Source organism: Xyrauchen texanus, chromosome 10, assembly GCF_025860055.1.
Source record: "Xyrauchen texanus isolate HMW12.3.18 chromosome 10, RBS_HiC_50CHRs, whole genome shotgun sequence".
NCBI classification, from domain to species: domain Eukaryota; kingdom Metazoa; phylum Chordata; class Actinopteri; order Cypriniformes; family Catostomidae; genus Xyrauchen; species Xyrauchen texanus.
Genome location: NC_068285.1, coordinates 5,689,344 through 5,703,177, shown reverse-complemented (window position 1 = coordinate 5,703,177; position 13,834 = coordinate 5,689,344). Strand labels below are relative to the sequence as shown.

The 13,834-nt window shown below is 38.4% G+C and overlaps 1 protein-coding gene across 4 annotated transcripts in view; it reads right to left on the bottom strand.

Annotated features, from left to right (window-relative positions):
• LOC127650395 (NLR family CARD domain-containing protein 3-like) overlaps positions 1–6,618 on the bottom strand; it is a 141,003-nt gene extending 134,385 nt beyond the window's left edge. The window contains exons 1-4 of one of the 4 annotated variants that reach the window (XM_052135809.1): positions 6,208–6,618; positions 5,708–5,788; positions 4,603–4,710; positions 2,436–2,604 (exon numbers count right to left, since the gene is read on the bottom strand). In XM_052135809.1, the coding sequence (XP_051991769.1) occupies positions 2,436–2,604; positions 4,603–4,710; positions 5,708–5,760 (330 nt within the window). In that variant the 5' untranslated portion in view covers positions 5,761–5,788; positions 6,208–6,618. Of the gene's footprint in view, positions 1–2,435; positions 2,605–4,602; positions 4,711–5,707; positions 6,026–6,207 lie in introns of those variants that run through there. The other 3 variants (XM_052135810.1, XM_052135811.1, XM_052135813.1) reach the window with 3 other exon arrangements.
• Positions 6,619–13,834: the final 7,216 nt, after the last annotated feature.

The window sequence follows — 13,834 nt, the reverse complement described above, 5'->3', positions numbered from 1 at the left end:
TGAAAAGCCAGTTTTCCCAGAGACAGAATCCTCTTTCTAGCCTGCTGAAGATCCACCTCACATTTCCCATCATACTTCTGGCTCTTCAGTTTGCTCTGAAAGATCAGGAAGTGTGTGAACATTTGAGTGAGAGTCTTGGGGATCTCTGCACTCTCTGCTTCACTCAACAGTCTCTGGAGAACAGTGGCTGAAATCCAACAGAAGACTGGTATGTGACACATGATGTACAGGCTTCTTGATGATTTCATGTGTGTGATGATTCTGTTGGCCAGACGCTCATCTTTTATTCTCTTCCTGAAATACTCGTCCTTCTGAGGGTCATTGAAGCCTCGAACATCTGTGAGCTGGTCAACACACTCAGGAGGAATCTGATTGGCTGCTGCTGGTCGAGAGGTGATCCAGAGCAGAGCAGAAGGAAGCAGATTCCCTTGATGAGGTTGGTCAGCAGCACATCCACTGAGGCCGATTCTGTCACATCACACAAAATATCATTGTTCTGGAAAGCTAGAGGAAGTCGACACTCATCCAGACCATCAAAAATGAAAATGACTTTGTAGTCATCAAGGAATGTTTTCAATTCTCTCAGTTCTTTTGTATCTGTGAAAAACTGATGAAGAAGATCCATCAGACTGATATTTGTGTGCTTCATCAGATTGAGCTCTCTGAAAGGAAGTGGAAATATGAAGTGAACATCCTGATTTGCTTTTCCTTCAGTCCAGTCCACAATGAACTTCTGCACAGAGACAGTTTTTCCAATTCCAGCAACTCCTTTAGTCAGCACAGTTCTGATGGCTTTGTCTTGTCCAGGTAAGGCTTTAAAGATGTCATTGCATTTGATTGGTGTTTCCTGTGTCTCTGCTCTCCTGGATGCTGTCTCAATCTGTCTCACCTCATGTTCATTATTGATCTCTGCACTCCCTCCCTCTGTGATGTACAGCTCTGTGTAGATCTCATTCACAAGTGTTGAGCTGCTTTGATTTGACATTCCTTCAGTAATTCTCTGGAATTTCTCTTTTAGTTTTGTTTTGAGTTTTTGTTGATGCACAGAAATCAGTTCTGATGTAAAGAGGAAAAGAAATGGGAATTATAATTGATATTGATGTTTAATGGTCATTAGACATTAAGTTTATTTTCTTTCACTAATATTGAGTGAATCCAGACACTGTGTGTTTCCTCTGAAGGTGACGTGATGTAATAGTGACGTGAGTGCGAGCTCTTACTGGTTTGAAGTGTGTTAGCGAGGTCTGTCTGCTTCATCTTCTTCAGGACGTGCAGTGTGATCTTCAGAAACCCCTCTCTGACTCTGCTCTGACCTTCATCATCCTCCTCCTCTCTCTCAGAGCATGCTGGGGAATCTGAGATCAGTAGTCTCTTGAAACTCTTCAGCTCTTTCTTCATCAGAGAGATGATTTTGTGCTCAAGTTCCTGAAATCAGTGAACATTCAAACAACAAACTTCATTCAGTAACAGACAAGAACTGAAGGATCAGTGGACAAGAATCACCACTCATTTTATTTGTGCTTTAGTTGTCTTGAATTCATCAGTGTGTGTGTGTGTGTTTGTTTGCAGGGGCGGATCTAGAAAAATATTTATGGGGTGGCGAGAGGGGGGCAGGAATTTTTGAGGGGTGGCAACATATGGCAGACTTATATATACTTAATTTAATCATGTTTATTACAGTTTGATGAGAAATAGTATGTACACACTACAAAAGGGCACAGGCTGCCATTTACAAACTCATACAGACAAACTTAATCTCATGCAATCAATGTCTTGCATTTGAGGTTTCATGTAAAACAGTTCATATTAGGAATAAGTGACCATACAATGTGATCTCACTTAATAGGAGATAGAAGTATGATTGAAGTAAGGGCATTATCACCGGAAAGGCATTAAGATAAGACACAGGTGATGACAGGCAGATGTGTGAGAGGGAAGCAAGCGTACGCAGCATTTGTACAAGAAGAAACTATACAAAGAAAAACTTATGCATGAAGATCTATGGACTGAGCTGTACTAAAGTGAGCATAAATACACTGTGGAAATAAATAGGTCACGGCACTCAAACGAGGTACTGGACATCGCTTTAACACACATTTTTCCAAACTGATCAGTCTCTTGCCGCTCTGGCGTCATCTCGTGCTGCATTCAGTGCAGTCGGACATTGGAGATTCAAGGCTCAGAATTGTCAAATTGGCCATAACTTTGCTGCCAACTGGGGTGGCAGCAGGGGTGGCAAGGTATTCTTTTAGGGTGGCATTTGCCACCCTATGCCACCCCGGTAGATCCGCCCCTGTGTGTGTGTGTTATTAAGATGAGGGTGAAGCTGTAAAGCTTACTAAAGTGTATGAGACATGACAGTGTGTATTTAAAAAAAACAGTGTTGCTCTCTCTCACACTCTCGCACACACACAAACACACACACACACACACACCTCAAAAATGGAGTCCAATGGCACTTTCCCAGCAGTTGACTCTGATGCATCCTGTTTGTTTCTGTAGTTGATCAAAGACTCTCCTGAACTGAAGTGAAGTGGATGATGCATTGACCCGTCACTCTTCATGGACACACAGCTGGGTTCAGGAGATTCTCCATGAATGACACTAAAACAGCAATTAAACAGAGTTTAGTTCATGTGTTTTTTAGTAATCTGAAAACATAATTTCAACATCCAGTGCAATAAAACACATTTAATGATGAGTCTTATATATTATATGTCACATGAGAACTTGCAATGTCACTAACATCAACATAAGTTCTCACATAAACACTCGAGCCGCTGTGAACAAACATCTCTCACAGCACTCATGAATGCACAACAGACGTCAAGATTTACAGTGAAAAATTACACATTTATACTTTTATTTGAAGCTTTAAAGTGAGGCACTCTCCACTGCCATTGTATTAACAAGACCACTCACCATATTCATTCAAATATCTGCTTTTGTGTCTTCTGCATGAGGGTGAGTGAATTATGACACAATTTTCATTTTTAATGAACTGAGAAATCCTGAAGCTGCAGTGAGGACGTGTGTTTTATTTGATCATTCAGAACACAAAACACGACATAACGGGACATTACAAGCAGGGGCGGGATTACGATTTCTGAGGCCCCGAGCAACCGACCAACCCGGGGCCCCATTTAGAAAATAGTTGCTTAAATTACGTAAAATTGATTTTAAATCATAATTTTAAATTCATCTTAAGCCGTTGTAGCAAAGTACATTCAAAATGTTTAATGAAATAAAAATCTAGTTAATTATAATGAATGATGTTTTCCAGTTGTTGTTTTTGTGAACAGGATGTGCAAGAATCTACTTCACCAGTAACATTTTGGAATTTAGTTGGTATTTATTAATATTATAACCATCAATTAATGTTTCCCATGGACTACACTTCCCATAATTCCCTGCCCTCATCACTGCCAGCTGTCTCCTGTTGTCCTCACCTGTGTTTAATTTGTCATTAGTCCTTTGTGTATTTAAAGCCCTGTTTGTTTGCTCACCGGTTGTCAGTTGTTGAATGTATTCATGTCTTGTTCTAAGCCCTGTTCTTGGTTTTTCTTTACACTCTGAGTTACCGTGTTCATCTTTTGTGTTCATTAAAAGCTGCACTTAGATCCTCATTCTCGTCTGCCTCATTACACGGTCACTGCGTGACACACTGAAGAAACACAGAGACGCGGTGTAGCAGTCAAGGATGTTCGTCCAGCACGTGTTCATTGAAAAACAATGAAACAACAGAGCAGACGCACACAATAACACGTTTGGTGTGAACGGCCCCTAACTCATCCGTTCACGTGTATCTGAGCGTGTGAGTGAAAGAAGTTCTGAATATTTTTTCATAAATTACAAACCCAAAGTCCTGCTGACCTGAACCCAGCAGCTTCTAACATGAACCGCTCTGAGAGCGCTGACAACGGTGTGTTCACGTGTGTACCCAGAACATCATGTCACTTCAAGCGCTTTTGATGAGCTTTCCTACCGGTGTGGGGGCCCTCTCGACGTCCGGGGCCCCATGCAATTGCAACTGATTACAAGATCACTGGAAGTTTTTAAGGATCTTGCATTTTTTTTACAGAGACCAGAATTAATTTAAAAACATAAACAGCCTCTTTATTGTGTCGTATTCAATGTAGTACGAGACAATTTCTTCAGTTTTTAAGTGTCACTGAAATACTGTCAAACAAAAGTCAAAAAGTGTCAACACATATCCCTACAACATATTCTTCATCAGACACAGATTACTGTAGCACAGGTGGAAACATACTGTAACATATAGTCAACATGTCCTTTTTTAGTAACATTGTGATCTCCAGCAGACTGTATGTCCTGTGATAAACCTGAGGAACAATCTCTTGTCATGTCTGATCATCTCTGTCATGTTCACATGATATTACTGTACAGTATAAAGATGAGCTCTTGTGAAGAGATGCCAATGAAACTGTTACAGTAAAGCAATCAGCTGTAGAAGGACTCATTATTTTTATTATAATTGCATATTTCCTTTTAGATTTATATTTTTTACACTGGATTCTTTCTAATGGTCCCTCAGACTGTGGTGTACACGTTCATACTGTCAGTCAACATGAGAGTCCTCACCTCACATCAGCACAAGGGGCTCCTGAACTGAATCTAAGTGGAGGATCCATTGACCGGTCACTCTTCATGGACACACAGCTGGATTCAGGAGATTCTCCATGAATGACACTAAAACACAACAGCAATTAAACACTGTTTTAAAAACTACAAACTCTCACAAACACTCTTTTCCTCTCATCAGTTTCTCAGTTTTACTCTTCCCAATATTTCTCTCTTCTTCAAGGGGGTAACATGTTCTTTTCCAGTGTTTTCAGTGTCATGTTGTCATTGAAATCAATATTTATTATTTTTAGTAGCAGTGGTCACTTAGAGAAAATGACTACATCTCATTTTACATTGAATTCTTTCCATCTTGAGAATATTTCTGGTTTAGGACAGTGAAAAGCAGCACACTGGAGATTGTAGTTTTCCTGAAGTTTCTCTGTAAAGTTGTGTGCAAACAGTCCGAACATGAGACTTCTGAAATACATGCTAACCAGCTGAACATTGCTGATGTTTTATGGAAGATGTCGTGTTGTTGTTGTTATGTTACACACAGGAACTGTTTGGTCATGTTTAATGCACAGTCCTAGTTCAACATTCAGCAATTTCACTTCTGCTTATTTGATGAAGATATATTTGAGCACATGACATTACACAGCAGATCTGATCTGAATGTCACTAAAGCTGGAAAGACTTTTGTTCTGTTCTCTGTAGTTTATTTCTGTGTCACTAGGTGGTGCATCTGGTTTTACTCAGTTGATGCTGATATCTGCTGATGACAGCTGTCTTAAATCTGTCAATCATCTTTTCAATCATTTATAGATGTTTGTCTGTAAGTATCAAAGTGTTTATGAGATGTTTATCTTCATCTTATGTTTGATATTGATGACATTATTTAAGGTTAAGTTTGATGTTTAGAAAGTTGTTTATTTGTATTGTACTTGTCTTTATGATTGTGTTCATACTGTAGATCTCACTTTACCCTAAAGCTGTTTTCACATGTTTATACTTGAGATAATCCAGTCTGTTCTCATTTCTCCTCAGTGTTTTTATACTGTAGTGTTGTGCAGCATATCAGAAATATCTATCAGTGTATTTTATTAAAGCATTGAAATCCTCTGACCTCTTGACCTTCCCTGTGTCTGTCTGTCCACTGAGATCCTTTGTGGAGTCCATGACATCATCTGAACAGTCCACTGAACACCTGTCAACAAACGGGACATCATCTATATTTGTGACGTGTTTATTTGTTCAATACTGACACATATTTGTTTTTATTTGTCCTCTAGAATATTCCATTAGAAATGAATCAATGAGGTTCAATTGCAGACTGTCAGCTTTTATGACATGTTAAACACCAGCATAAAGAGAAAACATCAGAAGACTCAACAGAAGAAAACAAAGCAACGTTTCAAGTCAATAGAAGAAATAACATTTCAGTGGCAAAGAAACTGAACACATACTGACAATTCAGATAAAAGAGCAAAAGTCTCAGTATCTGTTTGTTCTGCTGTGATTAATACTTAGATATCTGTTAGATGTCTTACTGTAGCTGATAGTTTGAAAGGTTTATTATTGTTGTCTTGTGAGTTTTGGTTTGTTTAGCAGCAGTTCAGTACTCACCTGTCAAGAACTGTTGATGTTCCTCTTTACTGACTAGAATATCACCTACAAAATACTTCACAATGAATTTATTGATTGTTTCAGACAATTCAGTGGAACAAAAACTGTCAAACTTTTCTCTGTTTCTCTCGTCGTGTAATTTCCTGCGTCATAAAATGGATCCTGTTTTAATAGTTTCTCTTTCTCGGAGTTTAATGACGGAGTTTTACTTGAATCCGGAAACACAAGTTCAGGCGTTTATTTACTTCCCGCCTCTTTGAAACTGTCCTCGCGTTCCGCCGCTGAACAACTGCGAATAAACATCCCGCCTCATTTGAAGAAATGTAAGATGAAGTATTTACAAACTGACGTTAATCTTGAACAACGCCATCAAACTGGAGAGTAGCCCAGATACAACGTCGTTCGCCATCTTGTTTTGGACTGAATGTGTCACATGACTAGAAACGCGTCATCGATTTCGAATGCATCCGTTTTCACAGTCCACACTACAACGCGAAAACGGCGTTTTCAAAAGATCCATTTTCAAACGTTGGGACATAAATGGCTTATTCCCTAGGATACGTAATGATGTTATAATAATGTAATGTAGCTGAAATTTCATTTAACTTATAGCTAACAGAACCTCCTATAGCACATGTATACATAACACAATTCCACCTAAAGTATCTTTTTTCTTTAGAATTGTAACTTTATAATTGTTTTTATTTACTTTTATTTTCAAATCCATATAACTTCCTGGTCATGTGACCTGATGATGTCACATCACCTGCTCTCTATTCACAAACACTTATAACACCGTACACCTCTTCGATTTTGAAAATATTATATTGTGTATTTTTTATAATTTTTTTAAATGTTCAAAAATCATGTGACCTGATGATATTCCACCTTTAACATGTATTTGTTGCATGCATATGTAAGATGTCGGCAGAAGGATTAATAATGTATATGCAGATTGACTTAAATACAGAATCTACACTGACTTTATCCAGATCAATGCTGGTGCTGGCCAGTCTGAATTTCTGCCATCTTGCAAATCGTAACTGCCTTAAATATAACGTGCAAATATGTCAGAATACACTCCTAGAATATGTGGACAACAGGAGACAGGACAAAGAACACAGCCCCATCACTATGGATGGAGCACCGATGGAGAGGGTCTTTACAATTCACAGCTCTGATGACTTCACATTGTCCGTCCACAACAGCATTGCATTTATCCATTCTGTGTTCATATCATTTATTTGTTTTAATGTTTAATTACTTATCTTTTGGTTATTAGTTTATGATCCTTTAGCATTGCATATCATATTAGCATTATTAATCGCTGTGGTATTTACTCTTGCATATCTATTGATAATATATTTCCTTCATTTAATTACAAATGTGTCTTCATTGTATTGCTGATCAAAAGACTCTAATTGTTGTCCAGACTCTTACAAATCCTTCAGATAAATCTGCTGACCAACACCCTCACATTTTTTTTCAAAAAACCTCAAATTTATAAAAAAAAATACATAAAATAATTTCACACAGTACTTACAGAGAGGAAAGACTTTATAAGTGTTTATAAGTGTTGAATGTCTCCTGCAGCTCTGGCTCACTGTCAGAACAAGAGGTCTCTGTGTCATCCCTTGATACATCTTTTTATAACACAAGAACAGTTTGTGTATAATCACAATATAAACGCCACAGCCATCAACAACAAGAACACACATGAACCAACATTTTAAACATCCAAACCTGCATGACTGACTTTCTTCTGCTGAACACAATATATGATATTTTGAAGCATGCTGGTTCCAAACACTTCCACAGTATAGAAAAAAAATACACTGGAAGTCGACGGGAACCCAAAACTATTTGGTTACCAACATGCTTCAAAATATCTTCTTTTGTGTTCTGCAGAAGAAGGTCATACAGGTTTGGAATGGCATGAGGGTGAGTAAATGGTTATTATATTATTTTTGGGTGAACTCTCCTTTTAATCTGACAAAATCATCTCAACGTAAATTCCTGAACTCGGCATGTGACTGACTGCCTGTGTCTGGTAGATGCTCGGACCTGCTGGTGGTCCTGAAGTCTGACCACACTGACTCTGACTGGCCTCAGCTAGGGAGCTGCTCTGGGGTCAGTGGTGATGCAAGGGCTGGGGTCTGTTTGTACCTGATCTGCCTGTTTGTGCTTCTTTAAAAAGAACTCTCCCTTTCTTTTCATGTTTAATTGATCCTGTGCAAAAATATGACAGCCTATGGTTACATCTAATCATCCAATTACCAACATTTTCATAACTGTACATTAAAATCAACTACCAGTCTAAGTTACCAGTTTGATCATTGTTAGCCCTCCTCTGAACTGAAGTAACTGAACTAGCTAATCGATTTCAAACTGTTAAATGTTTACTAGCTGAACTGTATCCTACTTCCCCACATTAGCTAAACATTTGTATGCTGTAACTTCCATACTGCGCGGTATATGCATGTATTACTAGCGCAGATGTAATCGTAAGGATTGTTATGCTAAATTGCGAAACAATCTCTCTAATCTGATTAACCTGTAGCCTATTGGAGCCTTATTAACTCACACAGCATCTCATAAAATGTATTCAGCAAACAAACATGATGCTAAACCTTAACTTACTTCAAATATGATGTTTTCTTATTCTTCTGTATCTTGCAACTATATTCTCTCGTCCTCGGCTCGTCATCCGTTTGAAAACTGCGCGCGCTGCTCTTCTTTTGACAAGAGGTTAAATGAGATGTCAATCAGCATCAGCAACTGCCAGTAGCGAATACAAAGTTGGGGTGGCCAATCAGATGTGAGGGGTGTCCATTGCCACCCCGGACACCCCTCTGGCTCTGCTTCTGTTTACAAAGGCATTTTATTCCATCATTGCATGAAAGTATGGTAATAAAGTGTGTATTTGAATGCAAGCATACGACCTCTGGAATTAAATGCATCTATGAAAGAACCATCCACATCTGGAGTTCATACCGGTGATCATTCAAATGCAGCAGAAGCCACAAGCAGGAATTATGGTATGCATTTATTTTTCTGAAAATGTTTTGAAATGGAACTGATTAGCATAATAATGTATGAGGTGTAACACTAAAGTTGTAGAATACATATTTGGCTTCAGCTGAAGTGTTTACATGTTCTTTGTTTTTTGCAGATTGGAAAACTGAACCAGTAAAAATAGAGCAGCATCCTTATACACCAAGGAAATAATTCGCCAACATGAGATTCCACCTATTCCAGTACAGGGCACCTTAGTACCTGTAGTGGATCTGGCTGCGAATTCCTCAGCTGAATTCGCGAGCCAAAGGGCTATGGAGCAAGGATTTGATTGTGCACTGTACAGGCTGTAGCCTTTAGCCTCCTTCAGAGCTATATAAAGAGAGAGTCGCGACAACGGAATTTCTAAATGCTTGATCGTCACGTGATTCACGTAGACTTCAGATAGTTCCAGGAAGTGCTTTGCGGTCATTCCAAACTGTTAGAGTAGAGTGACAGAACTGCGATTTCTGGTAATTAGTAGTCAATAAATGCATTTATTTTATATATTTATGTAACACACCGACATATGTATGTAGCATGAGTATGTTGTTACAGCGATGTTGTTTTTTAAAGATCAAATCAGCTAATATTTGAGGATTAGTGTTCGCTTACCGTTATTTGCCTCAACTTATTTCAGGCTAGGGTTTCTGTTGCCTTTTAATGTTACCTCATGTTCATTGTTTTCACTAATCTCATGGTAACTAATGTCATATTTATGACTTTTCAGATAGTACAGAGACAGGCTGGTGACAGGTGATTTCCAGCTCGCACCGCACAATGGGTCAATGAACTATTAACTATTAGCAGCAGTTACGGAAATGAAGCTTATTGTTTACAATTCTATATATAGCAGACATGGGGACTTGTGACTTGGTGACTTGGACTCGAGTCGACTCGAGTCGCTATTTTTATGACTTGTGACTTGACTTGACAAAAAATAAAATACTTGAGACTTGACTCGGACTTGGAAGTTAAAGACTCGGGACTTGACTTGACTTGAGACACGAAGACTTGCATGACTTGAGTGTTAATCACGTTTTCAGTTTGAATATAAAATATATAAATTATTTAAAAAAATAAAGTTGATCCAGCTGTAGCGCAGGCTGAGAATAGTATTGTCATGACTGGATCACGACACTATAGGCTATCATCAGCCATGCCCTCTCGTAGCTTAGGCACACCACGCCCACTTAGATCAGATAACACATCAACATGTCAGCCGGAGGGGTAACGTTACCGAGGGTCATCGCTTTCGGCTTCAAAAATTATTATCAAGATGGTAAAAGACGAACAGCGCTTTGCAAGACATGCAACGTTAAGATCACGGACAGCCAGACGACAACCTCCAATTTCGTCCGCCATTTGAAGAGCCATTCTGCCCAGTAAGTGCTTGTCAATTTGTTAATTTTATCTGGTTAGTTGGTAGTTAGCTAATGTAATAATAGCAGGGTTCCCACGGGTCCTTGAAATCCTTGAAAGTTTGTGAATCTGAAAAATAAAATTCAAGGCCCTGGAAAGTTCTTGAAAATAAACATACATAGATACAGGTCCTTGAAAGTGCTTGAATTTATTTTGTGCAAGAAGTTTTCTGGAAAAAAAAAATCTGTTGTTACCTATGGGGTAACCGTTCTTTCCAACAAGGGAGCTAAAAAAAACTAACTTCAAATGTACTCACAAACAAACAGATTTATTGATAAATAAACAATACATATATCAAATCAAAGAAAAGAAAGTACATTGTAGAACAAAAACTCATTCCCCCTCAAAGGATGTTAACAACCAGCCAACCCCCTATAAACCCCAATACAATCCCCAACTTTGTCACACAGAACGATTCAAAATAAAGCACAAAATAAATTACACGAACAACCCCAAAATCATATTAAATAGAAGTACCACACACTCAAACCAAACCATTACACTACAAACTTAAGTCTCATGCAAATAAATGAAACCTCATTTACCAATTGCTACCTCACCGGCTACACTGTCCATTAATTTTTTATTTCGCCAACACTTCGTGGCTTATGCTGCATACTAGCCTGCTTGATTTACGTTAGTTACGCGCATTTACGTTAAGTGTTTCCCGCGCGAGGTACTTTGTTTTGTACGTTGCCATGACGTTCATGCGCGCTGGTACCTCAAGGTGCAATACCTTGTAAAAGAGGTAATGACTAATGGATATACTCTGAGTGTGTGTGTGAGTGAGTGAGTGAGTGAGTGAGTGAGTGAGTGAGTGAGTGAGTGAGTGAGTGTGGGTGTGGGAGTGTGAGAGCGCGAGAGTGAGTGTGTGTGTGTGAGCGCGAGAGTGAGTGAGTGAGGGAGTGTGGGAGAGAGAGTGAGTGTGTGAGAGAGAGTGTGTGTGAGTGAGTGAGTGAGTGAGTGAGTGAGTGTGTGAGTGAGTGAGTGAGTGAGTGAGTGAGTGTGGGTGTGGGAGTGTGAGAGCGCGAGAGTGAGTGTGTGTGTGTGAGCGCGAGAGTGAGTGAGTGTGGGTGTGGGAGTGGGTGTGAGAGAGTGTGTGTGAGAGTGAGTGTGTGAGAGAGAGAGAGTGTGTGTGAGAGAGAGAGGAGAAATGTAACAAAGTTTAATGTATGTAACTGTGTTTGAGAGAGAGAGAGAGAGGTGTTCAGAGAGAAGTCTGTTGGATGTTAAGCTGTTATTTGTTTTATGGACTCAATGTTGAAAATTTAAAACATTTCAAACACTGTTGGCAGAAGTGAAAAATAAATAATCTTATGAAGTTACAATTTTGTTTGATTCCATGATGTATTTTACTGAACATGAGTATTGTAATTTACTGACAGTTACTTATATCTTGTCTTTTCACTTTATTATGATCAGATTCTGCAGGTAAAATTACAATAATAAGGTGACTTGACTTGGACTTGACTTGACATAGCCTGTGACTTGACTTGGACTTGACTTGACATAGCCTGTGACTTGACTTGACTTGACTTGACATAGCCTGTGACTTGACTTGACTTGACTTGACTTGCCCAAGAAAAAAATACTTGGGACTTACTTGAGACTTGCACATGTGTGACTTGGTCCCATCTCTGATATATAGTAATATAATTATTTATGTATTATAAATATTATATATCTAATGTATAATTCTTACAATACTTATTCATATACACAATATATTCAGCTTTAAAACAACTTAAGCATACTCAGTATATAAACTGCCGTTCAAAAGTAATGAGGCTGAAAATTCAGCTTGGCATCACAGGAGTAAATTACATTTTAAAATACATTAAAATAGAAAACAGTTATTTTAAATTGTAATAATATATTACTGATATTACTTTTTTTGTATTTTTATTCAAATAAATGCAATAACTATTTACAGCAATTCATGAATACATTTCTAATAAATTAAATAGCATGCCAAGCATTTTGTATGTGTCCTTTCTTTCATGTTGTCATTGCATAGTCTTCACCATGGTTTGCTGTGCTGCATGGGGATGCTCCAATCGCTCAGAGAAAGGTGTGCGAATGTATGGCTTCCCCACTGACATGGAGAGGAGAAAAAAATGGTTGGCTCAAGTCAGCAGGAGCAATCTAAATATAAATAAAAATTACAACAACAAAAAAATGTGTGAGGTATTTGCAATTATTTTACAATTAACAGGGTGTTCATTACTAACTTTATCCAGCTCCAATCCTTGCCTAATCTGTTAGTTATCCGATAACATCCCTTATCTCCTAATTTAATGAGTAATACTCAACTATAAGGTTTTAATTTACAAGTTATTTTTATTTAGATGTACTGATAATATACAGAATAAGATAATATTATTCTTTAAACGTCTCACCTTTTAAAAGTGCGTCGCAAACGGTTTGTTCTTCTTCATCTCTACGGTGCGGCATGTGTTTGCTGCTACTTCCGGGAACTATTGAGAGGCTCCACGAGCCGCCATTGCTGTAAAAAAAAACGTTCCATTGGAGTCAATGGAGTTGTCGTAACTCTCTCTCTATATGGCTCTGGTAAGAGCTATCCGGCTATCTTGTCAGAACAGGAAGTTAAGCTTCATGTTTGTGGCAGAGCCATATAAAGAGAGAGTTGCGACAACGGACGTTCTTTATATGGCTCTGGTTTGTGGCATTTGAAACTGTAGATTCCCTGGTAGGGTGGGCGGGTCGGGAGTTTTCACTCCAGCAGCAGATACAAAAGTATCATGAATCGTCCTCAGTGGATTATTTACTCACAACTGGACAGAGAGATGATCTCCATTATTATTATTATACTGTTTTACTCAGTATGTGCACTCCAAATCAAGTGTGGGAAGAAACCTTTTGTGTGTGTGTGTTAATAATACTGAACAGAGACAGCTCGAAAGATTTCAAGCTGTAAATGAATGTACACAAGTAAATATATACACCAGCTAGTGTGATTTCAGCACACAATTCTTGCTTTGTCATTTAAACTTGAACTATAAATCTTTGTAGTACAAATGGAAATGATGTCTCATGTTCTTCAGTTGATATCATCCTCCTCTCTGTAATTCATCGTTTTAACTTTACAACTCTTTATTTTATAATGCAAATATCTTCATAAATTGAACAG